Source organism: Schistocerca serialis, chromosome 5 (assembly GCF_023864345.2).
Source record: "Schistocerca serialis cubense isolate TAMUIC-IGC-003099 chromosome 5, iqSchSeri2.2, whole genome shotgun sequence".
In the NCBI taxonomy this organism is placed as follows: domain Eukaryota; kingdom Metazoa; phylum Arthropoda; class Insecta; order Orthoptera; family Acrididae; genus Schistocerca; species Schistocerca serialis.
Window position 1 is genome coordinate 710,915,722 of NC_064642.1, and position 26,077 is coordinate 710,941,798.

The 26,077-nt window shown below is 45.0% G+C and overlaps 1 protein-coding gene across 5 annotated transcripts in view; it reads right to left on the reverse strand.

The window, feature by feature from the left end:
• The window catches only part of LOC126481055 (uncharacterized), a 1,230,708-nt gene that overhangs the window by 41,641 nt on the left and 1,162,990 nt on the right, over positions 1-26,077 (reverse strand). For 3 of the 5 annotated variants that reach the window (XM_050104539.1, XM_050104538.1, XM_050104537.1), the window contains one exon: positions 1,879-2,171. In XM_050104539.1, coding sequence (XP_049960496.1) covers positions 1,879-2,109 — 231 coding nt within the window. In that variant the 5' untranslated portion in view covers positions 2,110-2,171. Of the gene's footprint in view, positions 1-1,878; positions 2,172-13,238; positions 13,755-26,077 lie in introns of those variants that run through there. The other 2 variants (XM_050104535.1, XM_050104536.1) reach the window with 2 other exon arrangements.

Genomic DNA, 26,077 nt, shown 5'->3' on the forward strand with positions numbered 1-26,077 from the left:
TAAACCACTGATCAACCAGAACATAGCGGTGTAAGCCTTCGAAACGCGTCGTCGTGGAAAATAAAAGTAACTTGTACCGATGATTGTTTAAATGTCTTTTATTGCCGGTCAGTGTGACCTAGCGGTTCTAGGCGCTTCAGTCTGGAACCGCGCGACCGCTGCGGCCGCAGGTTCGAATCCTGCCTCGGGCATGGATGTGTGTGATGCCCTTAGGTTAGTTAGGTTTAAGAAGTTCTAAGTTCTAAGGGACTGATGATGCCAGATGTTAAGTCCCATAGTGCTCAGAGCCATTTGTCTTTTATTTGGGACCAGAGACGTCGCGTAAAGACAAAAGTTCAATTTCAATTATTACAGACACGTTGCACCTCACAAACTGTATGATAAACGCACAACATGAAGTACAATACGTGGACGGTAGCGAAAACTAATTTAAAAAAAAAAAATTAATGAGGGAAGACCGGAAAGCAATGCAAAATAATTTTTTTCTCCCCCCGTACTGCAGCTGGAATGTTGAAATTACACGACGACATAGTTTTAAGTTTGCGCTACAAAGGATATTTTGTTTTCACATGCAGCTCTAGCGAGACAAGCCTGAACTACTAAACAAAAATGGCGTGCATGTTACTGTCGTCAACCTGTGAAGATCAGCTAAGCGTAGTTCAATATTTGGGAGCCAGAGAGCATAAAACGAGTGAAATTCGCAAGGACAAGCGTGGTGTGTAGTCGTATGGGGACGACTGCATGTACTGTAGTAATTCCTCTTGGTGGTGTGCATTCTTCCAAGAGAGTCGTGTGAACCTCAGTGATTTGCCACGCTCCGGGTGACCGGTAACAACTGCAACCCCGGAACGATTGAGGCAGCAATTCTGAACGATCGGCGTGTGCAACTGCGAACCCTATCGCAGCAGTTCTCAACCTTTCCCGTGGTGCGGTGTGCGATATTTTTCACGACACCCTAAAATTTCATAAAGTTGGTGTTCGCTGGGTGCCTGAGAAACTGATACACAACCATAAAGCGAAATTTGGGTAGGTGGTGCTCCAGCATCCACCATACAGTCCGGACCTCGCACCGTCGGAATTGCGTCTGTTTGGTCCCACGAAGAAATTACGCCGCGCGGGATTAGCCGAGCGGTCTGGGGCGCTTCAGTCATGCACTGTGCGGCTGGTCCCGACGGAGGTTCGAGTCCTCCCTCGGGAATGGGCGTGTGTGTTTGTCCTTAGGATAATTTGGGTTAAGCAGTGTGTAAGCTTAGGGACTGATGACCTTAGCAGTTACGTCCCATAAGATTTCACATACATTTGAACATTTTTTTGAAGAAATTACTGGTCGGCCAACGCTTTGTGACAGATGCGGAAGTGAAATCAGCAGTTCGCAGATGCCTGAACCCCAAACAAACGAGCTTCTACGAACAGGAGATATTGAAACTTGTACTATGATGTGTTCAGAACATTAGTGATTACGTACACAAGTAGATAAAAGATAGAAGTTTATTTGTGCTTTTTGTTTTGTTATGTATTAAACTTATTGGTAGTAAAATTATTCTGCGTTACTTTCCTATCTTCCCTCGTATTAATGTGTTCCAGTAGGTAACGAACCAATACTTCATATATTACAGAATAAAAGAGAACCCACTGACGGTGATAAGAATTCGTCCAAACTAGTTTGAGGAGAACAAATGAAGGGTTTGCACAGGAAATTACACAGTGTCGACGTGTCTATGTGCAGCGACAAGTGTTACTGTGTGGCGTGTACTGCGTTGACGCGAGGGAGAGGGAGAACTGACACGACGCGTGCAGTGGAGCTAGAGGCGGGTGTACTCAGCGGCGGCGGCATCGGCAGAGCGAGTGCTGGGATGAGACGTGCAGAACACAACATGCCTTCTCGGTACTCACGAAGGACTTCAAGAAGGAGGCGGCGTTGTCGGAGGCGATGCCGACCTGCAGCTGCAGGTGGCCCAGGGGGCCGGAGGCGCCGGCGTCGGCGGCGTCGCCTTGGTCCGCCAGGTCGCCGGGGCTGGGGTCGGGCTGCGCGTCGCCGCACGGCGTCAGCCACCGCGCCGGGGACTGCTTCAGCTCGCTCAGCCTCGCGCTGCCCGTGGGGGCGGACATGGCGGCCGGCAGGCGGGCAACGATCAGCACGCACGCGGACACCACCAGAGCTCTGCACAGTCCTGCCAACACACACGTCAGTCTTCAGTCTCCACGCTAGTCCACGCTCTTCATCTCTTTAGCTTTTAACTAATTTAGGGAGATCCGCTTCAGTTGCATTAATATTTATTCAAACCGCGACCGGTTTCGTGATTTTAAAATCTCATCCATAGACGTATCAAATTATTGTACTTGGTAACACACGTGCGGTCGGGCCTATCAGTGCAAGAGCTGCACTCAAATCGTCTTGGCGGAAACTGTCCGCCACCGGGCAGCCGGTAGGAAAGCCAACCACTACTGTATGGAGAGCCACGCCAGAGGTCTGGAAACGCTGTTCTTGCACTAAGTGGCTAGAACGCATGTTATGTGTTACCGAATATAATAATTTCATACACCTGAAGATGGAATTTTAAAATGCCCACACTGGTAGTGGTTTGAATAAATGTGAGTACAACTGAAGCGGATATCAATAAATTAATTATCATGCCACTCAGTTGCGGATGTCCTACGTACCAAATCTTGTGCTTCATCTTTCAGTCTTTATATTTTCATATATAAAAAAAAAAACAGAACACCAACAGTTTAATCTTCTGCACGTACTACCAAAAAAATCATCTTCCATTATTTTTAGAAACTGTCAAATTTTTCACCATTTTATCATTGCTCTTTCGTCTGTATCGGAACGCGTGCAACAGCATTCACTACCCAACATGTTCCAAAACGTAGCACATAAGAAACAGGATTTTTTCTGGGGTCATACCTCGGGTTCTGTTGGGGATAGAACGGTACGGTCAAGTGCTTTGGATAGGCCTTAGGCGAGGGACGACTTGTACACCGAACAGAACGATCGTCTTATTGAAACTATGCTACAGTACAAGGTGGAAGTTTGAATATTACACACTTCCTCCTGCTTAGGCAAATGGAGCAAATCGGTTGATTCTTTTGGCATTAAATGTCGCCTACGGGGCGCCGCAAGGGCAGAGTGGCTACTCAAACAAGGAGAAAAAATTCCTGATAGTTCCAGGTGTGACGAGAGGAAGATGGTGTCAAGAAAATCCAGATAAATTTATGGTGGGGGGGAGGGCACCGCAGTTTTTAACACTGATAATTAGTACGGACTAATATTCATATGATTAACACACTTTGTGATATTAAGGATTTTAAAATTGGTGATTTATAAAACTCGATGAAATTCGGTTTCAGTCTAGGTTAAAAATGCAGAATTCCTGAGATTTTACGAAATTCCCTGAGAATTCCAGGTTTTCCAAAATAATCACCGGCGTGTAAGAGCCTTACGGAGATGCCATTTAGTTCAAGGAGGGTTCCTGAGAAAACCCAAAACCGAGCGGCAGATTCTGGGACGGTTACGCACAGCAAACAGGTGAATTTTTTAGGATATACTTCTAAGATCCCTATCTCGAAGAACCATGAAACTTTTCTTGATATGAAACTTCCCCGCAGATTAAAACTGTGCCGGACCGAGACTCGAACTCGGAACCTTTGTCTTACGCGGGCAAACGTCCCGAGTTCGAGTCTCGGTCCGGCACACAGTTTTAATCTGCCAGGAAGTTTCATATCAGCGCACACTCCGCTGCAGAGTGAAAATCTCGTTGTTTTCTTGATATCTTTATCCGTTTCCGAGATAAAAATTTTGTCATGGTTGCCAAATGTTTTTAAATTGGATTTTATGTTAAAATTTTGTGGTTTTTATGATAACGGTACGGTCAGACTAATGTACTTTGTAGACTAATTACCTCATTAAATTGGAAGGTAGGAGACGAGGTACTGGCAGAAGTAAAGCTGTGAGTACCAGGCGTGAGTCGTGCTTCGGTAGCTCAGATGGTAGAGCACTTGCCCGCGAAAGGCAAAGGTCCCGAGTTCGAGTCTCGGTCGGGCACACAGTTTTAATCTGCCAGGAAGTTTTATATTTTACATTTTGTAATGACGTAAGATCAACGTCCTGTTTGTATCGATATGTGAAATTTGTTGAAACAGGCTTAGGCCCAAAGCAATAAAATAAACCAGAATAAACGGCGCGTTCGTTGCGGGCAGGCTAGGCGCGGCCGGCCTTGTGACAAGGCCGCGCAGCGCCGCACTGCCCGGAACCCGGCGCCGCCCGCAGCCGGACCGCCGAACAGCCGCTAGGAGTGCCGAGTCACGCCACGCCAGCCCTTGCCACTGCGTTTTCTAGTTCTGCTAGAAGAGCTACGTCTTTTGTCCGTCAGTGGAGCGTACAGGTACTCGCAGGACAACCACAAGTCCCTACTTCTAAGGCTGGTTGTACTTGCCCGAATACAGGGTCGCCAGAGAACTGATGAATACAGCCGACTAATACACAGGGGGGTGCCCTGCGAAAACTAAAGCCCGATGTTTAACTGGATATCGATGTATAAATTAGACATTCCGCAAGTGCATGCAAGATATCTCTTTTACACAGACATCACTGCTCCACAAGCCACTAAACGTTGTATGACTGGTGCTACACAGAGTGTCAGTATCTTCGCCCCACCCTTTTCTGGAAAGTGTGCGGGGAAGATGGACTGACAATTTGCGTTAGTGGGAGCTTGAATTTTCCCCTCAGGAGGAAGTATTATGTTTCTGATTCGTCCCGGAAGATACATGTTCGTAATTTTTATATTAAGCTTTTGCAGCCGTAAGGAGAGGCAAACACCATCGCGAGTACATCACAAGTGATATTTATTGTTTTGCAAGCCAGCGTCGATTCGGCTCGCAAATATTTACTATAATAAATACAAAGCTTACAAACATGTCATTCACACGCATCATCCACGCAAAATTTTCGGCATCGGAGTTACACAATCCCAACGGCTGACAACTTGAACCCTGCTCATAATGAATCCCTTCAGACACATTGTTGCTCATTGGAGACAATCTCCCCACCAACGCGAACATAGCGCCGAAAGAATTTATACATTTTAACGCAATAACAACAGTATTATTTTCGTTGAAAAAGATGACAAGATGACTATCCGGCAACTGGTAACAAAAAAACGGCGAGGGGGGGGGGGGGGGGATACGACACTTCAGCAGGCCGCCGTGTCACAACCGCTGTGTTTACGCCTGAATTTTGGCACACTGTGGTCATCTGTCGGCAGGCACGCGCCGTGTTGTTATCGTGGATGGCTCAGACACAATAAAGACAGATGTGGAATGCGCACTCCGAGAGGCTTAAGGATGTCGCGACAGTCGGTATACTACCTGCAGGAGATAAGGCACGCCGAACGACCGCACACATCTCCGCCGCCGGAATGCGTGGGTAGTCGCGTCCCACCTGTCCAACTCGGTCTTAGCAAGTCTCCGAAATTAGCTTGCTGAACAGAGTCGATTCCCCGTCGACAGTAATGGCGAAGAGCACGAAGTACCATCCAGTCACTGCACTGAAATTTCCCTCTATTTCTTCCCTTAGCCCTTTTTTATATACAGCATTGAAGGAAGGCCGAAGCATTTCACAAGACTCTTTACGTAACCAAAATCTTCAAACTAATACAATGGCGACGGAAATTCTACAGACAGATTTCTAAATCAACCGTCGTTCGCAACCTAATGGAATGTACCAGGTAAAGCAAAAGTAGATACGACAATAATGCATACCACGCTGGACCACCAAACTGCATTAAGTTCTTTGAGGAATGAAACCTGTTAGCTATTCGACACGTCTGAAGAAAACAGTGGTCAAGTATCCATGAGACATAAAAAGCAACAGCATAGGAGACCATCAACTGACACGAATCATTAGCGAGTTGACGGGAAGATTCGTTAGATCGGACGTGTGCTGTCTGCACAGAACTGTGGCGTGATACGATACCAAAACCTCGGGGGCAGCGTGAAAAGGATATCTCGACAGTCCGCACCCAGTTGCAGGGAGAGAGGGGAGGAGTATGCTCTGGTCTGTTTGAAGCTTTTGAAGTCAATGCTCTTACTTCAAAGGATGAAATGGGGGCATCAGAAGTTTAAGAAAGAACCAGCGACCAGCACAAAAAATGATGGCAAGCCTTTGTCGTGGTCGATAAAGGCGTCGTGCTCTTGATTTCTACAACGCGGCTCCAGATCTTCACCGTGTGTTGCAGTGAGATATTCCCGCCTCTTAGAGATGCGTTTAGGACGAAGAGTTCAACAACTATCGAAATTTCTTAAGAGAATGAGTGATCTCAGAAGCAACAAGAGAGCTGACTGGTCACCTAGACTTGTCTATCGTCGCCGATCCACCGTACGCGCTCTTCCGATTTTTACTAGCCGTTTAATCCAATTCTAGGCATTTTATGAGATCACGAAACTGCACACCTGATTTCTTTTCTCGAGTTCATCACTGAGGAATGTGCAACGGCTTTCAGTGGATACACTCAGTTGTGCATCTATGTACAGGCAGTCAGGCAAAAAACGAGCACGGCTCACGGCACAGCTGTGAGTGGTGCGGGGCGGCCTTCTGGGAAGAGATTTATTCCGGAGAGCGGCCTCCAGACGCTTCCTGCGCGAATCCCGGTGAGTCTCAGGCCTCCCCCGGGCAGGCAATCAATGGTCGGCGCCTGGTCCACGGCCAAGACGCGCACCTTGTTTTCGGCTGCAAGCCTGCGACCTGGCAGACGCTCAGCCGCTGGGAAATAACTTGAGCCACCGGCGCTTATCTCACTCAGAGCCTGCCAAACAGCTACTGACAGCCCACGCGCCGTGCCGCTAAGTCACACAGAACTTCAACCCGACGCTACGTCTCGGAAACGCAACGTCCTGTCAAATGGCAGTAGCTTCACCCTAGACGGGACCTTAGGCAATGGTAAAGTTCAATTTATTAAGAACTAGATAAAAATTCGTAATGTATTTCGGGAATGGAATAAGCACACCCGGGAAAATGGGTGAATCATTGGTAGCCGGTCATTCGTCAGTGAGTCACGAGCAACCGTATACAAACCTCAACGCTAATAAATTGTGCCACCTTGTGAAGAGGGAGACTTGGGTAATTACATGAATAAGCTTTTAGGGACAATTCTTTGGAGATACAATAACTAAATGAGACAAAACAAGCAACTTGAATTTAGACGACCATTTTCCTGTCCAGTACTGCAGAAAACAGAATTATACGTTTCAACGAAGACACAGACAATAAGTTAAATTTTCTTGGCTAGTGTGTATTTTTTATAACAATCAAATGCTTTGCTAGTAGTAATGAACATTTTTTCAAAAATATTTCATTACTTAGCTGCCAGGTACTTCGTAGTCAGCAGCATTTTGTTACAGATTTTGAATGGCCGTTGCCTTGCTCTCTGCAAGATCCACCTCGTTTGTATGCCTCGATTTGCAATGACAACAGTCTGTAAACGAGTTACCGTGGCACGACGTGTAATAGTTCAGAGAGTCAGGAACCTGTAGACAGCGCGTTGCCGCCCGTTAGTTTAACGGCTCCCTGAAAAGCCCTTCTCTGCGCTGGACCAGACGAGCGGCGGAAAGAGTCAAAAGCAAAAGGAAAGAACTGCGCCGCTACGACCAATTTAACTGTAAATTATGGCTCCTAAAGTTTACTCCTAACACGCTTCAACGTCTGTTTATGCGTACAGCAATATGGCTTCCTCCTGGATGTTTTCAGAGCTTCTGGCCATTACTCAAAATTAGGAACCACGTTGCCAGCTGTCGAAACCGTTGTCACGCTACTGAACGGAGCGCTCTAATAAAACAGATATTCGAAGAAAGGCGGGTTATGTAGGATCTTTCTCTGTGCAATAAATCTGACCCTGATATATTCAGTCGAGTGTCGTAACTTTAGAGAATTACTGTGTCGTAATACTTTCTAGAAAAAGAGAATGCAGTGCATTGACAGGTTGCCGATAAGCACTACATGCACGCCAAGTGTTGATGCGCCTAGCGTGAAGTCACATGCTGCACGTAGAAACAGTGATGTGTACCAACAAGTGATTCAGATTGTAGACACGAAGGTCGAGCAGTCGTCAATGTGACCGTAGAGTTGAATGTTACGTCAAGCGCAGTTATGGAAAGACGTGAGAGCAAGGACGAGCGTTCAAGTCATATACCGCGAAGTCAGCGTGTGAGTTAACTGAAAGGGGGCAAATTTATGGGTCTCGGAAAATGGGTTTTCCATAGATTGGCATTTCAGCTCGTGCATGATATATCACTACGATACTGATGTGTGTGCTTCATTTATCGCCTATCTATTAAAGAAGTCTGAATCGAAAAGCCGGCTATGAAAGCGACAAAATATCGTGGACAAACAGTGAAAATTAACTATGCTAAATACCGAAAAGTTTGGGGAAAGTTTGAACCGTTCTGTCATTTTAATAATTTCTGTACTGCCGTGTACTGCTCCGTGGTATCAAGTTTATTTCGACGAGATGCATCCTTCTTGGCATCGCACAAACGGTAGTGTCTCTGGAAGAGCCGGCGGCACGGACGTGAATGACTGCACCGCCGCCGTTAACATTGTTGCCTACCACGGATCGCGGGGCAGTCGCTCGGGATGTGAGGTCCCGGATTTCATGCACTCGTGTATCAAGAGCAGACGCCGACACGAAAAAGACGGCACGCGGCCAGTTCCGAGAATCGGCATGCGGAGGAAGTGTACGGGAAGAAGCCCTAGCAAGCCTAGGCGAGGCGAGTGATCTGTAACGTCCTCTAATTGCTGCTAAGTGGCTGCATCCATCACGCCGGCGCGCCGGGTTCCAACGCAGCGTCCCGCCGAGTCGCGGCTGTACCAAAAACTACAGCACAGAATCCAGACCTGCAGCAGGACGCGAGGCCGGCTAGTGCTAAGCAGCAGGCAGGCCCTCAGCCACGCATCTGCCGAGGTAAAATCCACCTGTATGTAATACATACCGTACAACAACCTCCCATCTCGCTCTCTTACCCTCCGGATTGTTTGCGGGCAGGATGATTGTACGTATCCCTCTGTAAATTATCGAATTCATCTAATTCTATCATTCGCCATTACGCGGGGCGTATATTGGGAGTACAACGTAGTTAACAGATTCGTGCTGGGAGAGGCCCTATCAGATTTAAAGAACAAAGCTCCGCGATGCATAATGTCTTTCTCATGGCGTCCTTCGCCGAACTTTGATGACAGCTTCTAGGATGCTGTGGCGCTGACTGAACAAATCAGAGCAGTTCTCCTTTGAGCCTTCTCAAAAACTTGCCATAAACCGACTTGGAATTAAACAACAATGGGTCGCTAAGAGTAAGTGGTCTTTTCCATGGGAGAATTGCACATCTGACGCCAATGGCTAGATTTACGAAGTTGCTGAACTTTAAATCACCCTCCAAACTTCAATTAAATATCTGAAGGTTTTGATTGATGGCTGATAGTGTCGAGAAAAGATGTACGGCCTCTTCATCTACGTACGTGCATTGTATTACAATACATTTATTCACAGGAAAGTGTCCGAGTATCTTTGCACCAAATGCAACGTATCTGCAAATCTTTGTGCATTTTCTAACCATTTTTAAGCGATGAGATCTCTCTGTATACTACTACGAACACGTCAGTGAGGTGGGCTACGTATGTTGTGGACACTAGAGACGGTATCATATTCCTTTGAGATGCACTGGTCATCACTGTCGTTCTTGACGGTATCTGCCCCTTAAGAACAACGAACTGCATATATGTTTCGGTATTATGTAAGAATTAAGTGATGCTGAGGAATTGTAACGAAGAAAGGCAAAAAGGAAAGAAGAAAAAAAAAACCAAAACAGGGCACCAACCTGACTGGGCTCCTCCGTTAACTGTAGCTATCTGAAACTCATATACAAAGAAAACAAAAAGTTTCATCCGAAAGGTGCTTACAAAATAATGACAGGTGCTGTTTGGTCTCGACAAAAGTTACAGTGCGCGAGCGCAAAATATGCCCATAATTTTACAATCACCTCGCTAAGGAGCAAGAACGATGTCGTTGCAGCTCTCAGCTTAGCGCAAAAGACGACTGCAGAAAATCATTTGTTCTTTGAACCTTTGCGGCGGAATTGGTCGTCATTACGTGTGTACGACCCAGAAATAAAAGGGTGCATACAGAGGCGGCAGCAAAACAGCAAGTGGTCAGATAGCGCCGTCTTGCGGAAGTAACATTCGTTAACTGACTTCAAATACCAGCCAGCAAAAGGAGCACATGAAGGATAAGTGACTGGTTTTTCCCCGTAGCCGAAACACACAGAACAGGTGAAGACGAGGTCTTCCGCGAAGGCGCTCCGTGCGGTACCAGGCGCGCAAATGTGCCCCACAATGGAAGCGCCGCCTTTCGCAAACACTCATGTAGACGCAATTAAAAAGGGACATTCTCGTCTGACGGCAACGTACTATCTAGTTAGGTAGAATGGATTTCTTGTACCTAGAAATTTAAAACACCCAGCAAAGCCGGGAAAGATCCTGGGATATTCGTTTCGTAGAACTTCCTGCAGTAATTGCCGGAGCTACAACGCAGGTAGTATAAGCAGCAGGGACCACCAAAGCTTCCGCAGACGCACAGATTTGGCTAATCTGGGTGGGCCCCCGCGGTTTCTAATTCGAACAGGTTTGGAGCGCTGTTTCGGGACACTCGTTGCTACACGTGAGACCTGTGAGATACCGTGCTTACAGAAAAAGGTATATCACTGAAAGACATCGGGGGAAACGAAAGGTACGTTCAATGTATTTCAAGAAAGTGTGATGTATATTTTACTTTTCACAACAGGAATAAACGGAAAGGTAATTCACATTTTTAACTCTTGAAAGTGTTCGCACATTACGCTGGTGTGTAGCCTAGGCTAATGTCGTTAGAAAAACGGCTATAAAATTGAGGGTGGTATCCAAATGCTCTTGGTGCAAAACTCGTAAACGACAAGCAGACGAAAAATATCGCGGATCACTTGCTGGAATCACATGCAAAAGCATCTCATGGGAGTGATTTAAGCTAGAATGACCACAAAATGCAGCCTCGTGACAAGCGATGGGAAGACTAAAACTCATCAGTAGGATCTAAAGGAAGTGTAATTCGCCGACGCAGAATATAGCTTACAGAACTCCAATTGGACCAAATGTTAAGTCTGGGACATTTGCGAATATGGATTAATTGAAGAGATAGAGAAAATACAAAACATAATTACACACATTTGCTTACTCAGCGCGGGTGTATCACGGAATTCTTCAACAAATTCTCGTAGGAGACGGAACACGTACATTATGTAACCCTCCAACGACGCAGCGTACGGTAGGTTTGCAGAAATGTAGCAACCAGTGGAGAGTCCCGACTTTTCGCTGGTAATTGGTACCAGAGACTGCCAGAGTAACGGGACGCCCATTGTCGTGCAGGTAGTGCCGGCGCTGACGTCACCGCGCGAGGCCCACACACTCGCAATGACCTACGGCAGGTTTCGCAACCCAGAGCAACGCCACCGGGCACATTTTTGTGCCGCGTGTCAACTGCATTCCTCACCGCGGATCGTAACTACCCGTCTACGCTATGATTCAGCGGCCACACGAAACTTTTCGACCGCGCAGCCTGGCAAAAGGACACGGGAAAACAGCAACAGGTGGTTGTGCGTGCGATACCGCGGGGCGCCGCCTGATGCGTTATCGACACACGCAGCGCGAACAAGCACTGCGTCTCATTACACGGCTTACGTGGAGAGCCAAACACCATCCATCACTCTTGCGCCGAAGTTCTATCTTAACACCCACGCGTATATTTAGACAACCACCATGAACTGGGTGAAGTGAGCATTTCTTTTTTATTGTGCCATATAGTAGGGAATCTACCTGTCCAATTTACAGACAGCATAAAAAGAAATTCTGCTTGTCCGTTCGAGAGACCTTTTATTACCCTGAACTGAATTTATTTTCTAGTTTCCTCTCCGAGCGCACGTTTCAGGATTTTTAAAAGTTTATTTCCAGGAGATAATGCCCCACTTTCGTATGAATTCCACATATTTCAATAGTGTGCTAATATGGAGCATACAAGCTTTTCGTCAGCTATCTATTTCGCACATAATCTGCAGTCTCGCATCAGTATACCTATGTGGTCCCTCAATTTGGGATTTCTATACATTTTGCCACTAAATATTCGTATGATTCGCCTGACTGTAGTAATGAAACACAAATAGCTTACCGGTAATCAAATGTTTGACGTATCCTGCAGTATACAACTTTGCCTTTATCTACCTTCAGAGTTAGTTACTTTCTTTACACTGAATAGATATTCTGTCAGTATCTAACATTACAGGGTTTTAATCGGCTAAAACGTCCTCATACGTTAAGTCACAGGTTGCAACTGAAGCTGTCCGGTATGTTGTAGTTTCGGAATCGTGGTCTGAAAATGGCTACTGAAACAATAGACAACTAGAGGTTTTCGGATGACGTCTGCTCAGTGAAGCTTGAGATGCGGCATTCCACCCCAAGTAAGTAAGTTGTGCCGTATACAACTTAATTAAAGTCGCATCACAGCTCACAGTCGACAAGAATGACGTAGGAAATCGGGCGTGGAGTTTTCCAATTAACAATGAATGCCTTCGCTTTAAGCGATTTAGATAATCTAAGGAAAATCTAAAGCAGACAATCGAACACGGGCTTTAACACCATTTCTCGAACAGGCGAGTCAACGACGTACAGAACATACTTATTGTTCGGGGCCGGTAGTTAACGATCAGACTAAATTAATACATAAGAACAGGAAATTAAAAGTTACCAGATATCGAAAGTAATGAAAAAAGCAAAAACACAGCAGCCCCCCGCACAAAATATGAAAAAATCGCTAAAACATACAAAATGCAAAATTTTGGTTAGTAAACACGAAAGTTCTCCCCTATATTCCGAATAAACACTGGAAGATTAACAAAAAATTACTGTACGTTTGTATATAGTCGCCCAAAATGAAAGGGAAGTGTTCAGGCCTTACCTCGCAGCAAACATTTAGAATAATATAACGCGAGTCACCTAATCGTTTGATCCGATCGTGGAAAAATATTTTCAAAATATTAGTTCTATTCAAAAGCAAAAAGCGCTATGCAAAAATAGCTTAAAAATCACTGACAATCGCATCGTAGGTATGCACGAACGGCGCTGAACGACCAGAGGAGTCGGTTACCGAACGTCAAAGTGGACTTACTACGTATCGCTAAGCTGGCCGTGCTGGACGACGAGGATGACGGCGAAGAAGAAGAAGGCGACAATGACGACGAAGACGTCGACGGCGTGGAGGGCGGCGCCGGACGGCAAAGGAAGGAAGGCCGCGAGGGGTGGCGCGCCGGGCGCGGTACAGCGATAGCGCCTCTGGAAGGCGCGCGCCGGCTCGCCACCGTGCACGTGTACTGCGACTCGCGGACGGCGAACATGTCCTCCAGGCTGCAAGGCGTCACTTCCATCTCTCCACACGGAGGTGCAATAACACGAGAGGCGGACAACGGTGTCGGTCGGAGGACGACTGCTACGGCTCCTGCTGCGCGCTCGACTGACACTGAGCTATACCAACTGGTGTATATATACGCGCCTAGTACCTCTCGCTAGCTGGAACCACACACGTCATCACCAATTCACCACCGAGCTACGGGTGAGCGGAACTGCCAAGGGCCGGCCGGCGTCGGCACTTAAATAAAGTCCGCCGCATAGTAGTCACCGCAAGAAGGGTGTACGGACTATCCCACCTCGCGAACGCCCCTCCTCCCCCCCACCCTCGGCTATCCTCCCTCCCCTCCCACCCTCCTCGGCAGCGGTGTTGCAGTACGACAAAAGGCTGGGCCTTTCCGAGCGGTTAAGGTGAACACGTCCGATTAGCCAATAGGCTGTCCAGGTGAGTGTGCTGCGAGGGTGGGGTCTCGGTCATTCACAAGAAAAGCGTGCGCGGCGGGGGTCGGCCGCGAGGGTGTCGCGCGGCTCCAGCGCTGGCATCGGCGCTCCTGGCGGATGCGCACACGGCGCGAGCCGCCGCACGGCGCCCTCCCGCGCTGTCACTGAGCGCGGCCCGGTTCCGATGGTGCCCCCCACCACGGCGCCAACACGCGGGCCCCGGGCGGTGGAGGGGGCCCCGCGACAGAGGGAGGGGGCAGTCGGCGCGGTCGGGACCCCGCTGGCGTCATTCTCGCGGCAAACGCGCTGGCGAGCGGGTGCTCGTGAATCGGCGGTTCTGCATTCCCCCCCACACACACATACGAGCTTCGTCGCGACCGCGCGCATCTGTGTTACAGCATCCATGTTCCTCGCGAGTAGGCAACGGATTGTTTTGCGGCACTTATGGCAGGCTACGGCTCAATGCAAGTTTACACGACGTGTGCTGTGTCGAATCGATCGTTTAATGCTTTCAATAATTCGTTGTTACAGGTGACTGATCCGAAGACACGCGTACCGAGCACAGTCTTTGGTGCCAAATATTAGTGTTTTGCTGTGTTACACTACGCATGTTTTTTACCCACTGGATCCATCTTTAGGAGCAATTTGCTTTTTTGCACTACCAATCTTTCCCATGCTCTTGAGCTATGTGAATTTGTGGTGAACGGTGTTCCAGAACCGATAACTGTGGCGTGAAAATGTCTGGAAAGGTCAGTTTTATTTTCTGTTCTTCGATTCCAATTTTAAATTTTTTAAAACACGCACTTCCCGTAACAGGAACGCACTTTCCCATGAATTCATCTCTTTTAAGCAAATTGTTCCTGAAGATGTGGCCACAGTGGTCAAAATGCACATCGGCCCACGATAAAACACGAATCATTGCCACTGAACGCGATGTTTGCTTACACTTCCCGAGCTAGTTCGTTACAGATATTTTGATGATACTCTATGCCCGATGAATCTCGGTTAACCCCTGACGAAGGATTGGTGAAAGGGACCCAATTTAGCCACAAATGCCTTCAAAGTTCCTTCTCTTACTGCCTTAGACGGTTTCTGCAGCTGCACACGAACGGAGGCTACTTTTGCATTCATTACTTACTCGATGTCTTCTGCAAGTGTGTCTCGATGCTGCATTTTATGTCAAATATTTACCCGCTGGAGCAGCTGTTTATGATAATAACTTAAATAAATTACAAATCTGATGGGTTTACGAACCATGTGATCTAATACTGAAACTTGAATATGTTCCAGTGACAACTGGTTTTTTATAAAAATTTGTACTAACAAAACCAGAATTTTTTTAAAAAAATCGCTAGTTACTTTCTGTTTCTTCCAGTAATTAAAATCGATTTATAATAGAAATATTAGCTTTTTCATCGATTTAAGTCAGTCTTATACCATTAAAGGTGATGATATTTTTATGTAATACATGTGAAAGTACTACCCTCAAGAAGGATGTAGCTGACCGATACTGGACAGGCAAACAAGAATTTTTAAAAACGAGTTGTCGCTGTTAGCGGTCTTCTTCGTACAGAAAAAACAGTACACTACTTCGGCAAAAAATAAATACAATAAAATTGCAATGAAGTGTACAGTGGATTATCCACCAAGGCCTCTCCTCGCACTCGTTCAGGGTACACCATTTTGCGCTTGCTAACTAGCAAATACAAGTCCAGTTCAGACTATGATAGTATCTGACTTGTGAATAACCCGTAACTGAAAGCACTTACCTTGTAAACTACTTTGAAACTCTTAATACAGTTAAAATAGTGACCAGAATGCTCTACAGCTCAGCTACTTCTTGTTAAGATATCTCATAAACAACAGTCCCGTACTGCGTCTTGGATGGGGCTGTCACTTAAGACCAGGAAAGCGAAAACCAATGACGGAACAGATGCCGACAGAAACTAAACTAGAATTGAAATATAAAGTTACGCTTTAGTGGCCGTAACAATGGCCTTCCCCTGCGTCCCACGGCAGTACAGCGGGCGTTTGCACTGTTTGAAAACACCCTGTCACTATTGTCCTGTACCTTACTAAAATGGTTCTTAACTTTTCACACGCAGTCTTTTCACTACAAGGGCATGCTAGAACCGACACTGAGGCGAAAGTAAATATTCTGGGAAAAGTCTTCCTTAACTGCTTGTATTTTTTTCATCAAAGCAAAATTCAAGCACTGTCTTAAAATGCTGATGTATCAATTCAGCAAATTTTTATTGATAACTACCGCTTTTTAAACGCCAATAAAATGGATTATAGTGCAGTATACTTCTTAATAAAAATAAAAACCTTGAAGTGCAGAACATAGTTTCAATGGGAAATGCACGAGCAATATATACGAAGCTTGTGAGAGGATCGATTTCAAGGAAATGTGTTGTGTTTACTTTTCTATTCAAAATGATTTTTTTCTATTTGTCTTCTAGCTCTATTTTATGTTATTTTAATTCTGTGTCTGTGAATGAACTTCAAAATCAAGAACTATGTATTTTAATGAGAAAGAGTACCCTGGTCCATTATTTCATGTTGTCAACAAATCCTACGGAGACTGCTTTAGCTGTATGGTAAAACTAATGTAACACCAAACGTTCCATTTTAAGAGTGGGATTCGTCTTTGTCTGACACCAAGTTATAACAGCCTCCCTTAATTGTGTTAACTGTTTAGCGATGCCCTTTATACCGGATTAGGCCTCTACTGAGCGCCTTACTCTGAAGACACCATCTATTTGTCGACCTGAGCAGAAAAAGAATAAAATCAGTGGCCGACCACTAGGGCTAATGCAGACCGTTTTCCATTGAATCTCTGTTATTTTATGACACAAGGGAACATTCACACGTAGGGAGTACGGAGTCCTGCAAAATTTTTCTAAGCAGTGAAACTGACATCCCAACACACGAACTGCGCGTCTCGCTGTACGAAGGAGACACAAATCAGTCATGTCTCACTCTGTGTAGACCGGCAGTCGGCTGCAATCAAAAAGTACAACATTCAGGTAACAGTCACAGAAATAGTCAATCTACTTCCTTACGATGGAGAACATTAATTTAAAAATTATCCTCGAATGACAAAATCGCACTGTCACACAGAAAAAAAAATGAAATGGGCGTATGGCATTGTTGGCCGGGATGTACCAGTCGGTTTCGGCCAAGTGCAAGTCTTATTTCAGTCGGCGTCACATTTGGCGACTTGTGGCCGATGATGAGGATGAAATTACGATGAGGACAACACCCAGTTCCCGAGCGGGGAAAATCTCCAACCTGGCCGGGAATCGAACCCGGCCCAGTGCATGGGAGGTAGGCACGTTGCCATCCAGCTAAGCAGGCAGACCGTCGCACAGAGTGTCATTGTAAATGCGCGCACGCTCAACAGTATACAAATAATTTAATAACTGCAACTCTTTTTCAGAGGTACGAACACGGCAGTTCCGGAACTGCATCTGATAGCTCGGCAATAGGGAACTATTACGAAATATATTTGCATTTGTGTTCTGCAAGCCGTAGTGCTGTTTCTGCTGCATGGTGCATCAATTTAGCCCCCTCCCTCAACTTCCTGCTTCAGCCACGAAATGTGCGCGGGAAAAATTGCCGGTACACGCTTGTATTATTAATTAATTCTACTTGTAATGGATGTCAGAGGAAGTAATACGTTACTTGACTCATACTGGACGGCATGCGTGTCATCAGCCAAGCCATTAGTAGACGCCATAGAGCCATCGGCACAGACATGTCGAAAAATACAGTCCGTCAGAGTCTACCGAGCTGGGCGAACATGAGCCGTCACGAAGACAAGTTGCTAATCATCCTTGCTGACTCCATGGCCCCTGTCTGCTAGGCGCTGCAACGAATTCTTTTTATCATCGACTGGTTGAAAACAGCTGTCCGACCAATTCATGAGGATTTTTCATCAGTCTACGAACCTTGCCGAGTTGGATTAACCAAAGAGATAGAGAAGTTTCTACGAAGAGCGACGCGTTCCTTAACGGGATCGTTGGTCGGTGCGAGAGCATTACGGAGATGCGAAAGTAGCTCTAGTGCAACCTCTACAAGAGAGGCATTGTGCATCGCGGAGGTTTATTGTCGAAATTTCGAAGGCTTATGTTACGTATTACTTTCTCCCATATATCTCACGCGAAAAGATCACAACGAGAAAATGAGAGAAATTAGAGTGCACACTTAGCTTTACAGACAACTGTCCTCTCCACGTACCATTCGTGAGAGGAATGGGTATGGGGGAGACACTACACACCGTCGGGTCGTCTGCTGAGTATAGGTGTACATGCAGCAATTTGGTCTATATGATCTGAAATGTCACTGTACGTAATATCCCTTACCAGAGAGAAACAATAATATTGTTTTCGTGATAAATCTACTTATTCTGGCTCTCTGTTAAGTCCACCTTTTTTACAGATGGTTGCGGGACCTTGGCCCTTCAATGTAAAATATCGAATCAAAATACCTTCTACCGTTTTCATTTCCAGCTGTTATTTTGAGCTACCAGATTCGGCGCTATATTACGTCATCTTCACGCCTCCTGACAGATGTCAAGAAGAATCCCATCTCTGGTCGAGTCAAAATAGGTGCCAGCATTTAGTGATTGGTATCCGTAGATTTTTGACGCTGTGATCCCTTCGATCATCACTTGCCCCTATTTTGATGCCGGCCGAAATGGCCGTGCGGTTAAAGGCGCTGCAGTCTGGAACCGCAAGACCGCTACGGTCGCAGGTTCGAATCCTGCCTCGGGCATGGATGTTTGTGATGTCCTTAGGTTAGTTAGGTTTAACTAGTTGTAAGTTCTAGGGGACTAATGACCTCAGCAGTTAAGTCCCATAGTGCTCAGAGCCATTTGAACCTATTTTGATTGCCCCAGAGGTGGAATTCTTCCTACCCGTCGGTAAGACGGACTGAAGGCGGCGAAATGTAGCGCTGAAACTGGTTGGTCAAATAAAATAACAATAGGAAATGTAGACAGCTGAAGATGTTTTGATTCAACATTTTATACTCAGGGTCTTGTTTTCATGTTTTTATTTAGTTGCCTTTAGCGCAGCACTGTCTTTTCCATTTACACAAGAGAGGACGCTGTTGGGCCTAAGTTAACGCCATTTGTAACGTCCCGCACATTCTCCGTATTCAGATCCTTTCGGCCTTTTCTGTAGTTCCAATTTTCACCGACGGTGTATTTTATGGGGTTTGTGCATCGCGACTGATACAGAATTCGGTGAGAAGATTTTGCTGGTGAGGTACAAGTCGTATACTCAAACTCTGTTTCTGATTCATCCGCTTCCCTTCTTCGGGATATCTGTTGCGAAAAATATGCATAGAGGCAGCTGGTGCTCACGAAATGACGCCAGGCGTGTACTCGAGCACGGGTTGAGGGGGATCTGTTCACTACGTGGCCAGAGTTTCGGGAAGCGGGTGACTCGTCGGCTGTGCTGTACGGCGCTCGGCGCGGTAATTCCGCGGCTGCGCCACTATCAGAGGCGGGCCCATTCGGCGAACGGTGACACTGCCGGCAGCTGCAGGCCACGGCGCTCAGCTGGTCGCCGCAAGGCCAAGGACACGCAACGGCGCCGCCGCCGCCGCTGGCGCCATGCCAGTGCCCAGCTGGCTGCCTGCCTGCCTACCGAAGGCGCCGTTTGTTTCCCTCCACAGTTCCACTTCACTGTCACATCGATTCGTAAAAAACGATAACAAGGTATCTTGCTGCATATTTGCAAACAGCATTACCCACACGAACACGTCAAAACCGTGTCACCCCTGCACATGCACAAGTACTGGACCGGCGAGCGCCTTCGTGCTTTTCCGGTAGCCGTCGACGCCAATCTAATACCAGTGATTGTGAGTGCACCGACGCACCCTAGCAGGCTTTCAGGTTACGTTCAACCAGCCGTGTGACCACTTTGACACTAACCATAAGCGCCACATATTCGCTATGTTTACATGGGACCTCCCAAAACCGGATTTCGTAAATCCATTTCATAGTACCACTTGTGATTGGTCATACAGGGTGTTCGGAAATTCCCGTTGCAAACTTGTAGGATTTGTGGACGGTAATGTAAATATTTTGAATAGGAACACATGTCCGCAATTCAGACGTATAACGCGCCCACGTCTACTGAAGGAAAGAGAAATGTCTCAGAGTTGCTTCTCCTGGTATGCAATACGGAAGACAGGATGACATATACTACGTCTTTTATGGAGCACTTCTTGTGGGGTCATATGCAAAGTTTAATTCACGAGATTCCTGTGGAGGCAGAGGAACATGTTTCGTAGTTATAATGTCTGTAAAAATGCTGGTGATCGCCATATCGAGCCACTGTTCAATTCATCAGTACTGTTCTGTACGTACAGTATGCTGGGTTCTTTTTTGTTTCCCATAATGTAAACACGTAATGTTTACGTGTTAATACAAAAAATGTGCTTAGGTGATAAACAGACCTTTCGTTATGTTCCCTTTCGAACTGTTACCTAATAATTGTACTGCGTCACGCCTAATTCAATGCCTCCAGTAGAAATGAATAAGTTAAAACATCTGAATTGAAACCGTCAAAGAACGGGAACAGTACATTTCCGGACATGGGTTCCTGTTCAAAATATTATGTACTCACTCCCCTCCTCAAGTCCTGGAAGTTCGTAAGGGGAATTTCCGAATACCATGTATAAACATTCCAATGTCCATAGCGTAAATGCTGTTCTAGCGGCCTGATTTCCACTTCCACAACCGATTTTCGTTCCCATGTAAATGCACAACCGTTTTTGAAACATGTTTGTGTTATCAGGTTACATCTCGGTTTTTTTTGTTTTTGTTTTTTTAAATGTTCAGTTAACCTGGACGGAGTGCCTTTATGTGCAGTGAAGGAGACGTAGAAATATTGGATTGCACACGAAATTGCCTACACCTACTATTTAACTGAAGAGAAACAGCCACTGTGGTAATTAAGTCAGAAACCGGAACACCCGATCTCCAGACGTCATTTGTGTAAAACAACTGACGACCAGAAAACCGATATACAACCGGTCTTTCAAAATCGCCTCAGGCCTTAATATGTACACTAGGCAGCGAAAAACGGCTTTAGAAACTCTGTTTTCGTCTTCCGGAAATTGTGTTATATGTGAACGTAGCGACAGCTGTGTCGCGAACGTCCAAATAGCACTGCATCGTATTTTACTCTGAACGTATTCGTGTACTTAATCACTATTATTTTGCTATACCGAGAACAAATACAAATTCATGAAGATCAAACATTTTTTGGGAACTTCCACGGCTATAATGAAATTAATTAATTGACAGACCATTAAAAATTATAACAAATGTGTCTTAAGTAACTCAGACTATATTTTACAAGCGGTTCAACAGATCAAAAGCGTACGATGTTATATAGAGACGACTGTTATGTAGTATAGTTAACATTCGGTATCGTTTTACCTATTGACATGCTGAAGCACCTACAGATTTTGAGGATGTGATCTGTACATGAAGAAAGCATTTTTGTTTCAAGAATATCAAAAAACTAGGACTCACAATATGGCTGATTCAGTGTCACTACAACAGTAATATAGCGCATGTACAAGAAAAATAAAAATACTATGGCGCGTCTGGCTAGAAATTTTAATATGTTAATTCTATGACTTCGTTGTTGTCGATGTTCATTGTGTTTACTGGACGTGCTGTAATGTTTCGTTTTCGAGCCTTGTCGAATCGAATTTAGTGACCAAGACCAGCGTGCCGGCCTTAGGAGGTTTATGTTTTGGTCGCAGTTCGAAACTCATGAGGCGGTTTTCCCCTAACATATAAGACAGACTACCCACAGTGACTGAGTGAACTCGGTAGAAGGCTGGGCTAGTATTAGGGGCTTGTGTCTTTTCCGGGACGATAGAGGCTTCCAGTGAATTTTAAGAGGTAAGCCATGGTTACTAGAGAGCCAGCTTTCAGGCAGCACTCTGCAGACAAAGGCGATGGTGGAAGAAATGAGTAAGAATCAACGATAATGCCCGCATTAGAGAGAAACAACCAAACTTCATATACCTTGACGCAGACTGGCTGAAAATGTCGAATTATTGAATATTCGGGGAGTTTCCGGAATGAATTTTAGCTATGGGGGGGAGTGTGCGCTGATACGAAACTTCCTGGAAGACTGACACAGTAGCTCTTGCTTCGCGCAATTATCAAAATGAAAAGGGCGCCTACGAATTGTATATTTATAATAAAGGATGACAGTTTCTCGAAAGAATGGAATTGTGTACATGTGTCGGAAGACCACATAGCTCCACCAAAATCACAAACATGCGATGTGATAGCAACACATGAACTATACGTAGTACCAGGAATCTTAGTGCATTGTCTACGACCCCTTTTCTGTCAACACGATTCGCCCAACGACCTCACCCCTACTACATATGCAGCCACGCCATCGCTAAAGCGTGGCAGGTAGAGAACTGCGAAGAGCTCTGCGTTGCGAGTATTGTTCTGTGAATCATCTTCACAACATAGGATTTAAGATGACCTACATTCACGAGCCGTAAATGTGGGGAGCTTCAAGGTATAGATCCTTGGTTTCCGAAACAAGGCTAGGTGTTGTGAAGAGGCACTGCCATTGATATCTTAGTCTGAGTCAGGATCCCTGAAGAATCTGTAGCCTCTAGCAGCTCTTTCTTTACCTTTATCCTGCATAAATATGGTATGGCTCGATGCACTCCTTGTTAAACTCAAATCTACCTCGCACAGAAACCGTGTACCCGACTAAAGAACATGCTCGCAAATCGTGTTATCGATGACGGCATTAGACGTAGCGTAATTCAGAGTAAGCAGAAAGATAGTCCACAGTCCTTCTTTACTGGCTTCAGTACTCTTTTCTTTGTACATTCATTGACTTGGCTAGCCCCACTACCGTCAATGTTAGCTGTGTTAAATAATTGCTCAAATTAACCCATTAAGAAAAGAGAGAACTTCTTGTTTAATGACCTAGAAGCCTTGAATTTATAGCAGAAGAAGTGGAGATTTTAAATTTAGTTCAAATCAGTCCTATCTACAACTGCATTTGAATACTAAGAGGAACAAAACAACAACATAATGAGACCTCTTATTATTAGTAGTAGTAAAGCACTAATACATTTTTCATACTGAATAATTCACTATAAATTTGGCTCGCTCTGTTACCTTAAAAGGCAGTAGAATATCACTAGCAGAAACTCAACACACAGCAATATTGTGAAGAAGCTGTAGTTAGTATCTCTTGGGGAGTGGTGGAATTATCTCTTCTCTTACATATAGTCCTAGACGAAGTAGCCCTAGTCAGCTTATGTCAAGGAATTCTATTCGGAAAGACAGGAGAGAAGAATGGTGTCAGATATGAAACTTTGTCAGTTAACCATCATTGGGCTACAAACCAGTCAGCTAAACAACAGGTATTCTGTTTGAAGAGGAGTGTGCAGACAGTCTTGCATTGACTGAGGGCTGGTCACACTGGATGTAAAGCCCTAATGAATAAATGAGGATCTCCTCAGCTCTCTCGCTTGTGATTGCGGATCTCGTACACAGACTGTCGGACATTTGCTCAAAATTAATGCCCAAAGCGGAAGTATCCTGGAACATTCCTACACATACCACATGCCAAATCTTCTGTACACTTTTATTTTGTACATGTTTGTGTGCTGCCATTCAAATAAATAAAATCACATACAAAATACCCTGTATAGCACAAGGCAGTAAATTCCTTTCATCCAGACCAGGTATGTGAAGGATAAAAATACGAAACATCAGTTTTCGTGTCACGAGTAGCCAAAATACGAATAGGAAAAAAAAAGTTCTTTACTTGATTGAACTCTTTACAAAGCAGGTTACATTCACAGATCTGTGAGGAATGGCATGCTGATTTTAAATTCATACAAGTTGGATGCCTCATATTGCTTACTCCGTTTCTGGATGTTACTGTCAATCAGCGAGAGCAAAAAAAAATTCGTCAGAAACAGCCTCGAATACTTGGTAAATAGTGAAAACATACTACTCCAATAGTTCCTCTGATCTCCTAAGAACACTATACTTCTAATTTATATCCTCCTTGAAAACAAAATACTATATAATCAAGTATATCAATTATAGCACTCTCCAATACGCTCGTGAAACAGCATCCAAACTGCTTAACTAACACAATCGTAAAGCAAAGCATCGAGAGGATAGAATCAGTAAACAGTGCACATGCTTTTTTCTACTGTGTTTCTACAGGGTCGCGAAGCAAACCGCTTCTTCCATCGTTTAGGTTTTCCAGTCGACGCGCAACGCAATAAGTCCAAGGTCAGTAACACTACACTGGCCCAACCGAACCAGCTTGCTAAATCTGTATACTCTTGAAAATGTTTTAAGGAGGACGGCGGGTCTCGTTTTGACCCGCGGGGTTAAATTGTTGATTCTTACCGACCACTGATTTTCGGCTTGGAGCTTATCTGACTGTATCCAGATAGGCTCCATATCTGGCCACAGCACCTGAAATTATGCAATGTTAGTAATTTCCACTCAATCTACTAATTAGAGCCACGAAGGTCCTCAGAATGTCTAAAATAAAAATGAGAAGGTAACAGCCAAAAACTACAAGATAAAAACCTTAACAGATCGAATACTTCACTTTTCACATAAATAATAGGGCTTATTTACATTCCAATAAATCTAAAGAAGTCCGTTCCCTTGACAAAACATCTCCCAGCTATCTACTAGTTCGACAACCTCGCGCAAGGCTGTCACGGACAAACACCAACAATTACTCTAAAACATAATGGAGACTCTACAAACACCCATTCCACAGTATCCACATTCCTAGGGAAACGAAACAGTGAAATAACGTTCGCTCTACAAACACAGCCTACAACTATCTACAAAACTCTTGTCATGAGAAAATAAAAAACTGACGACAAGGCTAAACTCTATTATATGTACTATAGGTTTCTAAAAATTGAATGCTAACCTAACCGAAATTTTATTTTCAAAACAACTGCGGAAAGCTTTAGTAAATCACTTTCACCCAGTCAGTATTCAAGATGCGGATTAGTTCGCTTCTGGCTCACTACCAGACATTCCCATCCATTCTGCCCCGCCCGTTCCCCTCCAACGTTATTTGCTCTTCTTTGCGGGGTGCTTTCTCTTGGCCAGGTACCTCCTTTCTGTTGTTATAAAAGTTTGTTTCAAAGATTCATAAATGATATATTGCAAACGTAACAACAATCGGAGCCCAGGAGACGAGTTGGCATAATTATCATACACCAGCGGATAACTTCACAACAGCTCTAGAGTTTAATTCTATAGACTCATTGCAAACATATGAATATTTAACCCTAACGGCGCTAAAACACAACACAGACCATCAAAGACATAAGCTTTAATTATTAAAGAATTCTTTTATTATCTGTTCATGACATTAAAGCTCCGGAATAATTCCAGAACAATCTTTTTGCTGTCAGTTTAAAGCTTCGTATACAGATGTCTCAACGTTTCAAGTCAGAATGTTGCCACCCAAAGAACACTTACCCCTATTCTAAATTTCTTGAAGTTAACTAATACTGTGTCTGATGTTGCTCAATGTGAGAAATCAGCAGCTGCAGAGACCACGTATGATACAGTACTTCTTCACAAAAGGTGACAATCAGGAAAGTCTATACTTAACTAACTGTGTGAATGTAACTGAATGGCGGACATCATCGTCCGTAACGCTATATATAGAGATGAACTTGTCAATGAGAAAACGCATTTAGCGACTCAGTTGTTTGCCAAGTTCAAAAATGGTTCAAATTGCTCTGAGCACTATGGGACCTAACAACTGAGGTCATCAGTCCCCTAGAACCTAGAACTACTTAAACCTAACTAACCTAAGGACATCACTCACATCCATGCCCGAGGCAGGATTCGAACCTGCGACCGTAGCAGTCGCACGGTTCCGGACTGAAGCGCCTAGAACCGCTCGGCCACCGCGGCCGGCGTTTGCCAAGTTTAACACACTATTAGTGTAGGTAGGTTAATATAAATTATGGTTGTAAAACTTAGCGGAGACTCTCTAGATGCATGCAGAAGACTACAGAGATGAGAAGTGTCGCGCTTGCTTTCTCACAATGGCGTAAGAGGTTTTATGAAGGCATTGACTTTGT